General features: G+C 36.2%; 2 protein-coding genes across 3 annotated transcripts in view; both read left to right on the top strand.

The window, feature by feature from the left end:
* Nucleotides 1-64: 64 nt before the first annotated feature.
* Nucleotides 65-8,992, top strand: wu:fj13e08 (piggyBac transposable element-derived protein 4). 2 transcript variants are annotated; one of them, XM_067385322.1, is made up of 4 exons: nucleotides 65-178; nucleotides 433-934; nucleotides 3,156-4,109; nucleotides 7,884-8,992. In XM_067385322.1, exons 2-4 carry the CDS (start codon nucleotides 538-540, stop codon nucleotides 8,669-8,671), a joined length of 2,139 nt encoding a protein of 712 aa, XP_067241423.1. In that variant the 5' UTR covers nucleotides 65-178; nucleotides 433-537; the 3' UTR covers nucleotides 8,672-8,992. The 2 variants fall into 2 exon arrangements, with proteins under 2 accessions (XP_067241423.1, XP_067241424.1); XM_067385323.1 differs by lacking the exon at nucleotides 433-934 and having other exon boundaries at nucleotides 86-178.
* Nucleotides 8,993-9,897: 905 nt separating this feature from the next.
* Nucleotides 9,898-18,001, top strand: part of zcchc24 (zinc finger, CCHC domain containing 24) — a 38,676-nt gene continuing 30,572 nt past the window's right edge. Inside the window, exons 1-2 of the mRNA XM_067386445.1 lie at nucleotides 9,898-10,384; nucleotides 13,434-13,634. Coding sequence (XP_067242546.1) covers nucleotides 10,148-10,384; nucleotides 13,434-13,634 — 438 coding nt within the window. The 5' untranslated portion in view covers nucleotides 9,898-10,147. The remainder of the gene's footprint in view (nucleotides 10,385-13,433; nucleotides 13,635-18,001) is intronic.

Raw genomic sequence — 18,001 nt, 5'->3', positions numbered from 1 at the left:
ATTTACCTAGAATTTTTGTAATGTTCTCGATCCCGGGCTGTAGGTGGCGGTATTCACATAAGCAGTTGCTTCTCAACTCGTTATTAAAGCCATAGAAGAAGAAGATTCGGCGATGGAAATGTTGCTTATCTTTCAGCAAGACAACAATAAAAGTAACTTTCCTGAATGCCAATAACTGGTGAGTGGACTGTCTTAAGCATCGAACTGCAACATTTCTTTTTATTTGTAACCTAAACAAAACAAAACAAAACAGAAAAAGGGTCTGTGTTTTGCAGTGATGTAACCAAATGTTTGTTTACCACGGTTGTATTTTCTGGTTCTTTTAGTTTAGTAAAGTATGAACACGCATGGTGATTGTATTGTCATTCTTCATATAAAAACAGAAAATACATCGTTGGACAGAGCACTTAATATCTACCTTTTTTGTTATAGTTCTGGTTCAGCCATTGGAAGGATTCACGTCCAGTCTCAAGAACAATTACTACAGCTGAATGAGAGCTTTAAATCTGTGCATCAAAAGTCTAAAACTTTGTTAAAATGGAGCAAGGTTTGCCATCTGAAAAAGCAGTTTCACAGGATGGATGCCTAAAAAGTGAAAATGAATTGGAAACAGACTTCATTCAGTCAGAAATACAAGTTAAAGTGGAACCTGATCAAGATGATTCTTCATTTCTTGATGTGAATGAACTAGAAACGTTTCCTCGTTTTAATGGGCATATTAAGGAGGAGATTTTGGACCTTGGTCTGCAGATCTTACCAGATGGCCTAATGCCTCCAGTTGAGATGGAAGAAGACCTTGAAATCGCAACAAACTCGCACCCTTCTCCAGATGAACCAGACAGAAGAACTGGTTCATTAAGCAAAAGAAAGAGAATAAATAAAAGAAAAGCAACTAATGCATCAAGCCATACAATAAGATGTCCGACAAAGCAGAGTAAGACGACAGAACAAATTATATCAACTAAAGTGAATTATGATGTGTCAAGTGAAGGAATCAAAAGTTTAATAATGCAGGGAAATACCACACAAAATCCAGAGAAATCAGGTAAAGGCAGAACTTCCAATAAACAGCAAAACGAAGAGCGATTTAGTTGTGAAACCTGTGGGAAAATATTCCAGCGGTCAGATCTTCTCACAGATCACGTGAAAATTCACAGGCGACAGAAGCCGTACGCTTGTGATCAGTGCGAAATGAAGTTTGCCAAGCCTTCTTATTTGAAAATACACTTGCGTAGACATGCCGGTGACAGGCCTTTTCCATGTGACCAGTGTGAGAAGAAGTTTTTTGACATCTATGACTTGAGGGTGCACCAGAGAGATCACACTGGAGAGAGACCTTATTTGTGCTCTGAGTGTGGGAAAGGTTTTAAACGCATTTACATACTTAACAAACATAAACGGACCCACTCAAAGGAGAAACCTTTCCAGTGCTCTGTGTGTGGTAAAGCATACAAATATGGCTACAGTTACAGGTTGCATATGAAAGACCACCTTGACTAGAGTCCTGGATGTGTATCGGCATATTTGTTAACAACGAAAGGGTCTAAATTTTTATTCCTTCCTTAAAGGAAGATTATTTCCCTATGTAAAGCATAAAATGTGCTTTAATATTTATTGGATTTGAGCAGGCTTTTTGTATGTATTTTTTTTTTTTTTTTTGAATCACTTTTGTTTCACTCTTGAAGAATGTATGCAGCTAATGAAGTTGTCCAATGACATACTCTTGCTGATTACATATTTTTAATGTTTTAAAAGCAGGATTCTGTGAGCTTTCTGTTGCAAGCTTGCATTAAAAATTAGGGGATTACAGACTCAAGTCTCAATTCTCTTTCTGACATTTTGTGTTTGAAGAAATGATTCAGCTAGATTCAGCAAAAGAATCAAATGTGGCATAGAGAAAATATCACAAATTAGTATAGAATTAACTCCTTATTTGTCTATGATCTAAAGTGTCAAACCTTGCTTGAATTAAGTACTGATAGAATGGTAATGGTTTGGAAATAAATGTAATTTCACTATGATGACCCATGTTCTGTATTTGTATATATGTATGTACACTCAAAAGCTTGGGGTCAGTAAAAAAATGTTTTTAATGGTTTTGAAAGAAGTTTCTTATTCTCACCAAAGTTGCATTTATTTGATCAAAAATAGTAAACATTTTGTGATATATTATTACATAAACTGTTTTCTATTTATTTTAAAATCTAATTTATTCCTGTGATGGCAAAGCTGAATTTTCAGCAGCCATTACTCCAGTCTTCAGGGTCACATGATCCATCAGAAATCACTCTAATATCAATGTTGAAAACACTTGTTCTGCTTAATATTTATGGTCAAACAGTGATACTTTTTCTGGTTTCTTTAATGAATAGAAAGTTCAAAAGAACAGCATTTAATTGCGAAATCTTTTATAACATATTAAATGTCTTCACTGTCACTTTTGATCAATTTAATTTGTACTTAATAGAATATTCTTTAAAAAAAAATTACAGACCCCAAACTTTTGAACAGTAGTGTATGTTTTTTTTAATTTACTTACCATTTTATTTTAAACCTGCATGACTTCTTCTGTGAAACAAAAGATGACATTTTGTCCATACAATGAAATACACTGTATAAATAAAAGCAGTTGAAATATTCTTCAAAATGTCTTTATGTTGTGTTCTGCAGAAGAAAGAAAGTCATACAGGTTTAAAATGATTTGAGGTTGGGTAAATGAAAGAATCTTGGGGTGAGCTATTATTTTAACATTTCTCCACCAGAGGGAGGCCAAATGCTGCACATTCTGACCTCTCCTGATTTCACTTTTAAGTTTTGCTGAGTAAGCAAAGGCCCAATATGCAGCCAGTTTCAATAGAACTGTTCATATCTAAATATTGACTACAAAAAAAAGTATTTTTAAAATAAAAATTGCACCTTTTAAAAACATAATTTTAGTATAGCTTATAGGATCAGGTTTATACTGAATAAGATGAAAGAGAAAGTTCTCTCTGTGTGTGAGTGTGTGTGATTAAGTTGTAATCATGCAAGTCATGTACTGTTTATGCTAAAAGCTTAATTTACATCAATAATTACCATTGAAACATACTTTGAATTTGCTTGTAATTTTAATAATGCCAGTATAACTGTGCTTCTTGTGTTTATATTTTTTACAGTTTTGTCCATGGTGCACAGAAAGGCTGAAGTTACAGCTCCATTAAGAGAAGAATATGAATCCATTGCTGCCCCTGATTTAGAATCGGAGATCTCTGATAGTGATGGCCCAGAAAGCAGCAGCGTCCCAGATGTGACAGAGGGTCAGAAAACTGTCCTCACAGACTTTGAGTTCTCATCTGAGGAATCCTGTGGTGAGGAGAGTGAAGATCTCTCGAGTCGATGGAGCAAAGGAGACTCTTACTGGAGCAAATATCCTCCTCAAAGTGACACTAGGACCTTCTCGCAGAGCTGTCAAGGCCCTGCGCTTGAATCGCTACTGGTGACACCTAGAGATGCTTGGGAGCTTTTCATAAGTGAAAACATCATTGATGAAATCCTGCAATGCACCAACTTGGGTGGACAGAGAGCAGCATCGGCAAAAGGCAAAGTGTGGCAAAATGTCACTAAGGAAGAGCTAAATGCCTTTATTGGTCTAAGCCTCCTCATTGGTTTAGAGAGAAACGGTGATGTCCCAATACGGGAACTGTTTATGGATCCGTTACAGAACCCAATTTATAGAGCTACCATGTCTGTTGGAAGATATCAAGACCTTCACGGATGCCTGCAATTTGATGACAGGAAAACCAGAGTGCAAAGAGAGGCATCAGACCACATGGCTGCCTTCCGAAATGTGTGGGACCTGTTCCTGATCAACTGTAGGAAAAGGTTCATCCCCAGGGATTGTGTCACTGTGGGTGAGCAGCTTGTGCCATTCCATGGAAGATGCAAGTTTCTGCAACACATGCCAAGCCTCCCAACCAAGTATGGCATAAAAATCTTTTGGATGTGCGATGCCGAGGTCCCCTACGCCATTGATGCTGTCGTCTACACAGGCAAACAGCCAGCAGAGGAGACTGAAGAAAACTTTGCAGAGAACACAGTTCTGAGGTTGTCCGATGGGCTTCAGCAAAAAGGTATTTTTTATATCTATATATCTTTATAGCATATATATCTGAAATAATAACTAAGTGCAATGTTGTGTTGTCAAAAATATACATTTTTAAATATATACCGATACTGAAATATCTGAAATGCTTCCGATACTCATTTTCCACAGAATAGATACATGATACCAGCTGCGCTTTCTCGTTCTCTCATCTCTCCGACAGCAAGTTGACACAAAAACCTCCCCTGACGTATTGTGCATAATTTCAGATTTTATGCTCACAACCAAATTCCGCACATAAAGCTGCCTCTCTGTGCAAAATTGAGTTCAGTCAAATACACACAAGATAATATTAAAATGGTTGTGGCAAGTGGTTCACATAGATGTAAAAACAGTAATATTGTGAAATATTATTACAATTTAAAATAACTGTTTTCTATTGGAATATAATGTAAAATGTAATTTATTTCTATGTTGGAAAAGCTGAATTTTCAGCATCATTTCTCCAGTCTTCAGTGTCACACGATCCTTCAGAAATCAATTTAATATGATGATTTGCTGCTCAAGAAACATTTATGATTATTATCAATGTTGAAAACAGTTGTATACTTTTTTTTTCAGGATTCCTTGATGAATAGAAAGTTCAAAAGAACAACATTTATCTGAAATACAAAGCTTCTGTAGCATTATACACTACCGTTCAAAAGTTTGGGGTCAGTAAGAATCTTTATTTTTATTTTTTTGAGAAGAATTTAAAGATTTTTTTTTCAGTTAGGATGCATTAAATCAATCAAAAGTGGCAGTAAAGACATTTAAAATGTAACAACAGATTATATTCCAAATAAACGCTGTTCGTTTGAACTTTCTATTCATCAAAGAATCCTGAAAAAAATGTTGTACACAAATATTTTGTACATCTGTACACAATAAATGTTTCTTGAGCAGCAAATCAGCATGTTAAAATGATTTCTGAAGGATCATGTGACACTGGAGACTGGAGTAATGATGCTGAAAATTCAGCTTTGCCAACACAAGAATAACTTACATTTTCAAATATTTTCAAATAGAAAACAGTTATTTTAAATTGTAATAATATTTCACAATATTACTGATTTTACTGTATTTTACTGTATTACTTGGTGAGCAGACGAAACTTCTTTATAAAGCATTAAAAATGTTACCGATCCTAAACTTTTGAACGGTAGTGTATATATATATAACTGTACATCTCATGTACAGTTGCAAGAAAACGTATGTGAACCAGTATGTTAAAGGTGCCCTAGAATCAAAATTTGAATTTACCTCAGCATAGTTGAATAACAAGAGTTCAGTACATGGAAAAGACATACATTGAGTTTCAAACCCCATTGTTTCCTCCTTCTTATGTAAATCTCATTTGTTTAAAAGACTTCCGGAAAACACTCGGATCTCAACGTAACACCGACTGTTACGTAATAGTCGGGATCATTAATATGTATGACCCCAATATTTGCATAATGCCAGCCCATTCAACGCATTAGACAAGGAAAGGCAGTATTAACGTCTGGATCTGTGCACAGACAAGGTAAGCAAGCAAGAACAACAGCGAAAAATGGCAGATGGAGCAATAATAACTGACATGATCCATGATATCATGATATATTTAGTGATATTTGTAAATTGTCTTTCTAAATGTCTCATTAGCATGTTGTTAATGTACTGTTAAATGTGGTTAAAGTTACCATTGTTTCTTACTGTATTCACGGAGACGAGAGTCGTTGCTATTTTAATTTTTAAACACTTGCAGTCTGTATAATGCATAAACACAAATTCATTCTTTATAAATCTCTCCAACAGTGTGTAATGTTAGCTTTAGCCACAGAGCACAGCCTCAGACTCATACAGAATCAAACGTAAACATCAAAATAAATACTTTACTCACATAATTCGAAGCATGCATACAGCATGAATGACGAACATCTTGTAAAGATCCATTTGAGGGTTATATTAGCTGTGTGAACTTTGTAAATGCACTGTATTATAGTTGAGAGCTTGTGTGGCAGAGGAAGCGCATCTCTTAAAGGGGCCGTGCTGAAAAAATCAGTGCATAGTTAATGATGCCCCAAAATAGGCAGTTAAAAAGATTAATTAAAAAAATCTATGGGGTATTTTGAGCTGAAACTTCACAGACACATTCAGGAGACACCTTAGACTTATATTACATCTTTTGAAAAAACAATCTAGGGCACCTTTAATAATTTTAACAAAATAAGGTAGATAATACAAAATGCATGTTATTTTTTATTTACTACTGTCCTGAGTAAGATATTTTACATAAAATATGTTTACATATAATCCACAAGACAAAAAAAAGCTGAATGTATTAAAATAACCCCATTCATAAGTATGTGAACCATTGATTCTCAATACTGTGTGTGGTTACCTGATAATCCACAACTGTTTTTTTGTTTTGTGATGGTTGTTCATGAGTCCCTTGTTTGATCTAAACAGTTAAACTGAGCTCTGTTCTTCAGAAAAATCCTCCAGATCCTGCAGATTCTTCAGTTTTCCAGCATTTTTTGCATATTTGAACCCTTTACAACAGGGACTGAATGATTTTGAGATCCATCTTTTCACACTGAGGACAACTGAAGGACTCAAACACAACTTTTAAAAAAGGTTCAAACATTCATGCTCCAGAAAAAACATGATGCATTAATAGTTGGGGGTGAAAACTTTTGGAATTTTAAGATCAAGGTAAATTGTATTTTAATTTGTCTTCCGGGAAACAACCGAAGGGCAGTACTAAATGAAAAAAAAATTATATTCAAGCGAAATAAGAAAAATTTGGACCTCTTCATCCTGTTCAAAAGTTTTCACCCCTGACTCTTGATGCTTTGTTTTTCCTTCTGGAGCATCAGTGAATGTTTGAACCTTTTTTAATAGTTGTGTTTGAGTCCCTCAATTGCCCTCCATGTGAAAAGATGGATCTCAAAATGATTCAGTCATTGCTGGAAAGGGTTAAAATATGAAAAAGGTGGTGGAACACTGAAGAATTTTTGGGACCTGGAGATTTTTTCCGAAGAACAGAGCTCAGTTTAACTGCTCAGGACAAACAAGGGACTCATGAACAACCATCACAAAACAAAAAAACAGTCACAGATCATCCAGGTAACCACACACAGTATTGAGAATCAATGGTTCACAAACTTTTGAACTGGGTCATTTTAATCAATTCAGCTATTTTTTGTCTTATGGATTATATGTAAACATCTTTTATGTAAAATATCTTACTCAGGACAGTACTAAATAAAAATAACATGCATTTTATATGATGTCTCTTATTTTGTTAAAATTTTGCACATATTCACATTCTACATACTTTTTCTTGCAACTAATATATATATATATATATATATATATATATATATATATATATATGAATGAATGAAAACTCAGTAGCAAGACTGTGTTTTTACTTATCACATTCAATAAAGCCTCAACACTCACATTCACAACTCAGGTAAAATGTGTTTCTTCTGCCGTTGCACTTAAAATTCAGCAGCAGAGGAAACAGTGGTTCAGAAAGTAGCCATTTAGCAGGCAGTTTCATCCAAAGCCACTAGCATTATACAGTATTTGCCCTTTGAGGCACTTTGGTTGAACTGCCTTCCTCAAAAGCACATAGTTCAAAGTTTACTTCTTGTTGGGATCAAACCAGCAGCCCTCTAGATACCAGCCATGAGCCTCAAACACTGTGCCAGACCATCATTGTTTTTGTGGAACCTAACTATGTTGCCTTTTTATGTGTTTCTCATGATAGGTCTCAACATTACAATGGACAGCTACTTCACCAGTGTCCCTCTGGCAGAGAATCTTTTTGAGAAAAACTTGACCATGGTTGGGACCCTTGACCATAAGAATCCACACGTGCCATCGATTATGAAGCCATCCAAGTTACGAGCGTTACATACCTCTGAGGTTGGTTTTTGTGGCAATGTGTCCATGGTGAGCTACGTACCAAAAAAAAAAAAGGCGGAGATTCTTTTAAGTACATTGCATACCAGCAAAGCACTGAATGAAACAAGTGCTAAAAACAAGCCAGAGGTTTTCCAGTACTACAACCGCACCAAAGGAGGAGTCAACAATGTTCAGCAAATGGCCAACATTTACACCTGCAAGCGCCGTTCAAAGAGGTGGCCCATGGTGCTGTGGTATAACATGCTGAATATTGCCATTGTAAACTCCTACTCTGTTTTCAATGCTCAGCACCCTAGCTTCATGGGAGGTGGTCATAACACCCAGCGGATGTTCATAAAAGAGCTGGTGAAAGAGCTTGTAGTGCCTCAGATTCATAGGCGCAGAGAAGAAAGCCCTGGATTATCCAAGAACATCCTCGAGGCCATGGGGAGGTGTGGGGTACCAACATCACTGTCAGCTGTCACTTCTGAAATCCAAGAACAGAGCTGTCAGAACAAAAGAAGAAAGAGATGTTACTACTGTCGAGCTGCAAGAGACAGAAAAGTGAACACCTACTGTTGTGAATGCAGTAAACCTGTCTGCAGAGAACACAGTCACATAATAGTGATTTGCTACCAGTGCATGCGTTAAGTTTCAACACATCCATTATGTATTGATAATGACTGTACTTCTGACAAGTTACATTTCTAAAAGATTTTTTTTAAGTAATATTGTTTAGAAGATTCAATGTGTGCTGTAAAATGGGGACTTTAATCTTTAATAAATGATCTGTAATTGCACAAAGTAAATTTGACATTAGTCTTTTTATATATAATGTTGAATTCATTGATATTTGATCAGTTTTATGGATTAAACTCGATTGAACATTTTGAATGATCAAAATTGAATTATTTACCAATCATCTATACTGTTTGACGAATGCTGTGCATACTATCTCATCGAGCCCATATGCGTTCAGGGGGTTAATGTTACCTGTTCATTTTAGATCAGTTAGGTGAACGAGGCATTCTAAAGTGTCTGCAAAAGGACAAGTCGAGTATATTAACAATGCCACAAGGTGGAGCACAAATCAGTTTGCAATTGTAGGCCAAGATCCCTTAGGTGAGTTAATCAAAAAGTTGAAATAGCTAATCAATTTATTGTGTGATAACCCTTTAGATTGTTTTAAAAAACTCAACCTTTATGTTCTTGATTTCTTTATTCATTGCTATTATACTTCTCTGCTTCAGTATGGTTGATTAAATTCAAAACAAATGTTCATTGTAAAACTAATATTTGATTTATCTTTTTTTTTTCAGGTGTTTTTAAGGCACATTTCCCTGGGCTCTGTTAATGGGTCACCATCACTTAAGAATCTCACCCCTGACGTTAAATAAACAAAACCATTTGCTTACATCAGCCTATTGGCTTCCTTTAGGTGTTTAGTTTCACATATACCACTAACCTGTTCCATGTGAACTGTTGTCAAATAAATTGTTTTGTGGAGGGGGATTTTCGAAAGCGTTTTAGTGGTTTTCTTTCCCCTTAGATTAAGAATGGGAGTAAAACAATTATATATCATTAAGCGGCCCTATTTAAATGCTTATTAAATAGTACCTTGCCAAAACTGCAGGAATTGCATATATTTACAAATGTTCTCGTTTAAAACTATTTTAGGCTATATAAAAGTGTTTTTAAATACGTTCCGTGATAAATATGAATATTCTGATCAAATTAGCTAGTAGCCAATAATCAACGGGTTGTCCCTATATACAAGCGCATATGTTAAACAACGGGGGCTGATTGGCTGTTTAAGACAATGACGCGCGCAGACGCGATATGAATATTCAATGAGTTCCTTGCTGTTACAGTGCAAATAAAGCGAGATAACGGGCCGTGGACAGCGGACTAAAACTTTTTATTCTGACATGTCAGAGCAATGACTTTTGTGTAAATATAAACCTGGGACACGGATCCCAGCGAAGGAATAGGGTCTGAGCTGGAAGAAGAGAGAGAAGCGCTGTTTTTTTGGGGTGTGGAAAACCGGACGCCGCATTCACAGTAGACTCTGAACAAGTTTGCCTTTTCCAATAGCAACAGTGGAAGAGTAAAAGTTACAGTAACAACATGAGCTTGTTGTCTGCTATAGACACCAGTACCTCAGTGTACCAGCCTGCACAGCTTCTAAACTGGGTTTACCTTTCTTTACAAGACACGCATCAGACGAGTGCCTTCGATGCCTTCCGACCCGAGCCCAACTCTTCCCATCCGGACCTGAACTACAGCAAAACTCCTGCCAATGACCTGAGCTCCTCTCTCAACTCCAACTATCTCAACAACTTCTTTCAGCTGCAGAGAAATGAGGTAACTCGTTTTATGTCTTCCTGTATCATTTATTTTGGAAATAAGTTAATGGAGACAGAGGGCCATGTCGACTGGAATAAGATTATGCGCGCGACTAATTGGTAACATTTGTACAATACACTGATGCTTTGGGTCACTTACATAATCTTTTTTTTTTATGTAATGAGAAACTTGTAATATGTCTTTAAGATATATTGTAGGGCATTTTTTTTCTTTTTTTCCTCGTGTAATAATACGTGAAATTATTTATTGTGCAATACTATGCGAAAATCGTAACGCTTGAATATTTGAAAGCACACTAAACCCGTGCCAGTGTGCAGCTTTGCACACTTAGTTTATTGTTTTGTAACAGCACGTGGACAGCCAAATGAGGCAGCCATCCATGAAAGAATCTTAGTTTGATCATAAGACTAGGCCTACTTGCATTTAATTTGTTGCTTAATTTGCACAAGTAGAATCCTAAATCAGAAGTCTCGGTTTGATGATTGCTTACTGATCTCCATAGGCCTAAAATGTGGGCTGCCATAATTGAGCTCGGGATAATGACAGATGTGGCTCGTTCGTGATGTTGCTATAGTTGCTTGAAGACATGACACTCAATCTGTATTATTTTTATCACGCAAAGGAAGTTGTAAATATCCTCTCTGAATGACTAGATTTGATTGTATTATCAAAAAGGAGATAGTGCCAGATTATGAGAAGAAGAAGTGTTTACATTTATAATTAAAAAGTTATTTCAAGATTCAAAATTAAATTATATTAAATTAAATTGAATAATTATGACAGTCTGTATGGTAGAGGAGCGCTCATGGAACTAAAAGTCTGTTGAATCTTTTTGTACTCTTCAGGTTATTTTTCTAAATGAGAGAATTACTTCCAGAAGCTTGAATATATAAACGCATTTTCTTTTTAATGATGTGTAATGACAGTGTTGTGGCTGAGACCGAGGTAAAGTGTTGATGTTTAGTGGAAAGTTTGAGGAAGGGCAAAACTTTCATTCGTAATCAGAGTTAATAAAAACATTATGACAAGTTCTCTCTTTCTCCCTTCCCCCTCTTTCTTTTTCTCTCCCTTTCTTTTTTTCTCTCTTGTGGAGGGTTAAGAATGCTTTCAAAATCCCCTTATTACACTAATTTCCAGTTTTACCAGAGTTATTTTTTCTCTTTGAGGCCATATTTTGGTGACACTTCACAATAAGGTTCATTAGTTAAACATTAGTTAATGTATTAACTAACATGAACTAACCATGAGCAATAAATGTTACTGTTTTTACTAATCTTCGTTAACGTTAGTTAATGAAAATACAGTTGTTCATAGTTTGTTCGTGTTAGTTTACAGTGCATTAACTAATGTTAACAAGATTTTAATAATGTATTAGTAAATGTTGAAATTAACATTAACAAAGATTAATAAATACTGTATAAGTGCAGTTCATTATTAGTTCATGTTAACTAATGTAGTTAACTAATGTTAACTAATGAACCTTATTGTAAAGTGTTACTAATATTTTAAACAAAGGAAGAAGGTTTGATCTAGAAAATCTAGTTTTTGCATTATTTTTGTTTGCATAACTTTCCTGAGGAAGTGTTAACTAGTATTGTGTGTGTGTGTGTGTGTGTGTGTGTGTGACATATCAGGACACAAATTTGCATAATGACATGGGTATGACATAGGTATTACAAGGAGAGGGTGACTTATGAGGACATTACCCCATGTCCCCATTTTTGAAAAGGCTTATAAATCATATAGAATGAGTTTTTCTGAGAAAGTAAAAATGTGCACAGTTTCCTGTGATGGGTAGGTTTAGGGGTAGGGGGATAGAAAATACGGTTTGTACAGTATAAAAACCATTACGCCTATGGAATGTCCCCACAATTCACAAAAACAAACCTGTGTGTGTGATTGTGAGTGAATGGCATTAGTACAGGCTTGGAGTGACCCCCTGACAGTCTCTCCAGCTGAGAGAAGGGGTGAGGAAAGATGTCCTCCACTGGTGTAAATGTGTGTGAGGGCTATATATCCCTGAGGAGAGACATAGCCAAATTCCCTTCTGACAGCTACAATCAGTATATTGGGTGCATTATGATTTGAAAGTTGATCATAATTCCATGTATGCATTCAGACATAACTGCTTATCATCGTTATTTAATGTATTTCCATGATGTTTAAAATTGGTTATTGACATTTAAAAAAAATGGCTGTGCAGTTTAGTTTACAGACAACATTTCAGAATTCCTTGTTGATGTTTACTGTCTGTTGGTCATAACTCAGACAAAATGAATGCGTATTTGTCATGACAGCTTTTTATAGGCCATTTTATTTTGAACTTAAAGACATCTTATCTTTTGTCAGACAAGCTCATAATCAGGTTGAAATTTGGGAGGAATTGCATGCACGTTTCTCATGGATTTTGCACAAAAAGTGAATATGCGATGGATTTGACCGGCCATGATGGAAAATGATTGCCACATGTACAGCTATAAAAGAAAGTTGCTCTACCTGATGAAAACAGACTCAACTGAGAGATACGTGCAGAAAATGTTTATTGTTCTGGCTTGCTGAGAACTAGATGACAGTTATCTGGACTTGCCAAGTAAAGTTTCAGGACTGTCTAACATGAGACTTCAACAATAACATAACCTTCCAAACCATAACCAGAGGAAGACATCACTCAAGAAACATCTTCCCATCCAAACATTTGTTTCTGTAGCATGTGTTTGACTATCTACTGTACTCTCTGTGGTTATTTAGCAATCTGATTTGCAAATCTTAGACTGATACTTATCACTGACTTTAGTGGATTATGCCGCCTCAATTTAGGAACTGATTCTGAATTAGGAATCTCTCTGATTAGTTAATATGCCTAATAGAGTTCCGTTTTTGATTATGAAATCATATTTCAATCTTTGCTTAGAACATTAGCATATATGGTGGATTTAATTGAGAGCAGAACAGAGTATTATGAAGTATATAGTTTTTTTGGTGTTTTTTTTTTTTTTTTTTGCATTTGTGTTCACATTGGGATTTACTGCCCTGTTATGTTCTGCAGGCCCTGAATAATGGTTTATACAAAAGCGTGTCCCCGTATGGCTCTCTTAACAACATAGTGGATGGGCTGAACTCTCTAACGGACCACTTCTCCGACCTCTCCCTGTCCTCTGAGCCACGCAAGCCCAGCAAGAGACCTCCACCAAACTACCTGTGCCACCTCTGCTTCAACAAGGGACACTATATCAAAGACTGCCCTCAGGTAAGCAGCCAGAGAGACATGTTGTCTCATTGGCCTACTTGTCAAACAGGCATCTCTCTGTCTGTTTAGTCATGTGTATCAAGTTAATTCAGAGAGCTACTGTGCTGAGCGTTGAGAGGTAAAACAAGGCCACTGAGCAATGTTTTTTCAAACATGAAAATCATCTGATCTGAAAATCAACTTTCTCTCACGTCCAACAGTTACATCAGTCTACAATAACAAAAACATTATCATCAGGGATATCACGCATAAAATGTGTTCAGCAAGAAATGGTGTGTGCAATCATTTTCAGGTCATTTTCTTAGCCTCTTGTGTTTACAGGTGATATTAGTTGTTGTTGTTCTTGGAAATGTAACTAAAAGCTTCATAAAGCAGTGGTTATTTACAGATGCATGAGAATATGTTTTCAAGGCAACACATTTAAATAAATGTTCAAGTTATTGTGTTATAAATGGACTCAGTGAGACAAGAAATACTGCAAAAGTTTTCAGGAGATGCCGGAGTGAGAATGTTTTTCCGTCGAGATAAACAGGTGACAAGTTTATGATTTAAATGTGCTTAAATCAACAGTTTAACTAGGAAATCCATGGGAAATCAGGAGAAACCACTCCCTGACCTTTAATTGTCCTGTTTGGACAATTGCAACAGCATTCTCACAGCCATATTTACCCTCAGGACAAGGAAAAATATATCCATGCTCCTTTTATCGGTTTCACTTTTTAAACACAAATGAGTATTTTTAAATGCAGAGCACCGTTTGAAGGCATATCAGAGAGCTGGGTGAGTTTTTGCCTTGTCTTATCTTTCCTTTTCTTCATTCCAACACTGATTTCATGAATAGAAAATTGTGTTAAACTTGCAAACGTTCCAGAAACAAAGATAAAATACAAGTGTTTGTAAAGCAGACAGTGTCATCTTTAATTTCAAGCCGTTAGTGTTTTATAGTCTTTGGACACTGAGACAGGGTGAGGTTCTTGTTCAGGCCCAGACTCAAGTCAGAGCTGCATGGAATGGTAATGAAGACCAGATGTGGGATTAAAGTGGCAAACCTCCCTTTATGAAAGATGATGAGGGTTCCCTGCAGACTGCTAAAAGTCCTATCATGATAAAATATCTCCACCTCTTTGAGCACGGCTCAGGTAATTTACAGACTTTTCCTTTGACTTTGTCAAAATTGTGCACTGAAATACACTGATGTTTGTTTTTATAAGGGTGTTTGATGTCCGTGACTGGTGATGGAAAATATCGCTCATGTGCCATTAGGTTTATAACAGATTTAGCCGTAGTATCAGTATCAGTGTGATGATGTAATCGTGGATTCATTTACGAATGTTGACTGTGATATTATTGTTATTGCCAATAAGTTACATATTGAGCTATTCTCTAAAGAAGGGGATTTCAAACTTGTGATGCTAAGGACTGCCAAATATGAATGATTCCTCTCTCTAAAATATAAAAACTGTGCACATATATAATACATGAAATTAAAATGTTTTCATGTATTAAATAAATAATTGGCTTTATATTGTTACTGTAAATTATTCAAATATTATCTGGACAATATTGACATTTTATTATGTGTATATTTTTTCTATCTACTATTAGTAGTAATCTATAAACCTGAATTCAATTGTATTTTTATAGCATGGTTCAAAATAAATATTGTTCCAGAGCAGATTTGCTGTTAACTTTGACAGCCCTAAAATGCATAATAATAAATGCATTTTCTACAATTCTGCATTGAAAGTCTAAAAAATCCTGGTCTAAAGCATTTACACAATGGTTAAGTGTTTAACTCAGTTGGTATCACCCTCTCATGCTAAACAGCTTAGGAAAACAAATACTAAAAGAACAAATGTTAAGTTTTATTAGGACAAACACCACAGGCTATAATACTAGTCTGAGACTGGTCTGTAAATCACTGTCAGATCTGTGGTGGTTTAAATTTCAGTTGCTTGTGTGAATGTCAGTGGAAACACAAGAAAAGTCCAGTCCCACGATACTGTCCACACCTACTCAATTCAACACTGGTGCAATTTACCTCCCTCTGGGGTCTCACTTTCTTTGATTTACTTTCCATTTGTCATATGGCGCATCCACGTATTTACCCGTCCAGGTGCAATGATTCGCCCTCGATTCACGCCAGAAAGGACAGTTGGAAAATTATGAACATGGTGAGTCTGATCTTGTCTCAGAGGAAATGAATTCCAGGGTAAGCTGGTCCCCACTAAGGGTTTGTCCTGTGCAGAGGACTACATACTCCCTGCCAACACAAACACTGAGGATTTGACTTCACAGGGCACAGCGGGACCTGTGATCTAAAGCCAGTGCTGAGAATCACATTCTCATGCGTTCTCCCAGCGCACCGTCTAGGTCTCCGTTCGTTTCCCAGCAGATGAGATACAGTGGGCCAAGCTCCCCAGTCAGAGCAGGGGCAGAGTATCAAAACACAGCCGTCCCGGAGCTGGCCGTGGCGGGGGTGTCTGGGCCAGATAGGAATTGGGGAATGTCATGGCTCAGTTGGAGCAGAGCGTGGGGGAAGGAAGCGTGTTGGTTATGTCTTCTGGTGTGTGCGGTTCAGATTCACATGTGTCACCTAGGGGAAGTGGTTCTGGCCCTAGCGGAGCTCCACAGGGAGCGCTAGTTAGAAAAGAACACCATTGAGCAGGCAGCTGTTTGACCAACTCTGCTCTGCCCGGGGGCAGCTAGTGAGAGTTATGTAAACAAGTTCGACTAAACGGGAATGGTTTTGCTCTGTCATTCATTACCCGGAATTACAGAGACCTCAAAAAGCTGTGGCCCAATTCTTGTTTATATTATGCCAGTCGAATATCTGATTGTTTCGGTTGATGAGGGTCAATCTACCCTGCATACAGAGGTGCAGTGGGATTTCCTCATGGAAAATGTGTGCGCTGGAACGCGGCTTGCAAAACTGTAAGAGTCCCTGCATGTAAGCTCAGCTCGTGAGTCATGTCCTCTGTAATGCATCTCTATTGCCAATGCCCTTTTTTGTGTCACAGTCTCATAGTGACACTGGATGTCATTCACAGTAAGTATTCTGACTCCCACCCTCGACCGATCAATGTGAGTCTTGTTAGGAAATCACCGAAAACATGGTACAGGGTGCAGAAAAGAATGCCTTTTGTTGTATGAGAAATTACTACAGGGTCACAATCATGTTTCTGTCTCCTACTTACATTTTCCCTGCTTAATGTGTTGTGTTTGTGTTGCTGTGCAACACATGGGATGCTGGATGTTTTGTGTTTTGTTGCTCAAACCATGCTAGAAAGCTTTTTTTTAAAACTTTTTTCATACAGAACATACTATTATTGTTCATTTTTACACTTTTTTCAATAAGTATATTTAATAAGCAATATTTTGTCATACCATATTTATTTTCAGCCAGTTTTACAGAAAAATAACATTTTAGTTTATGAAAAAATGCAAAATTAAATCAATTATTAAAATATTTGATAAATTGATTTAAACAAGCAGCACACATTTAACAAAAACAGCTTGTGAAAATGTCCTTATGAAAACCCGAAGTGCTAAAATAACAAAAAGTTCACTAATATTGTGAATTCTTTGTTTTAGTGGTTCATTGTCTGTGTTAAGTGCCTTGATGTGGAAAGAGTGTAAACACAATGTGACTTACACATTCTGACTAGCATAACTTTGTTCAGGTTGACTTGTGCATTAATATGTTTTGATGTTATGCATTTGATGTAGTATAATATTTAGTTTATGTTCTGTATGGGATTAATCTCATAAGTATATTGTGCGAGTGTTTTGGTGAGTAGCGATGTGCTTCACTTTGCCAGTGTTCATTCACTGCTCGGCTTTAGCTTATGCAACTGTATCAGGGCAATCATTATTGACCATTATTAGATTATTTGGAAAAATTCACATTCTTTTTAGATTTTTCCAGTTCAAAATACAGTGTTAGTGCTCTTTTAATGTGTTGCAGTGTTGTTTTTCTCGTCATATTTAGGGGGTAGGTGATATGTCCAAATTCTTATTTCACAATATGAGAAATTTTATTTCACGATAAGGATACATATCATGATATAGTTATTTTGTGTTGTTTTATCTAATATCTGTTATTAAAAATAAATAAAAAGAAGCAAATTAGGACAAATACAATATAACAAAAATATGATTTAAACAAAAAAATGTCAGGTTCAATAGGTTTATTTAACATGTAGTTAGAATTAGTACAGAAATGTAATAATCAGATGTAAAAATAAAATATTGCATAGTCTTCACTATATGAATTAAATATAAATGTATTCTTATTGAAGCCAAAAAAAGTTATTCAGTCAAGAACAGTAAGTTATTTTCTCTTTTGTTTGATTCACATTAATGAC

Source organism: Chanodichthys erythropterus, chromosome 5, assembly GCF_024489055.1.
Source record: "Chanodichthys erythropterus isolate Z2021 chromosome 5, ASM2448905v1, whole genome shotgun sequence".
In the NCBI taxonomy this organism is placed as follows: Eukaryota; Metazoa; Chordata; class Actinopteri; order Cypriniformes; family Xenocyprididae; genus Chanodichthys; species Chanodichthys erythropterus.
Note: the sequence above shows the minus strand (reverse complement) of the source record. Positions and strands in the feature narration are given on the sequence as shown.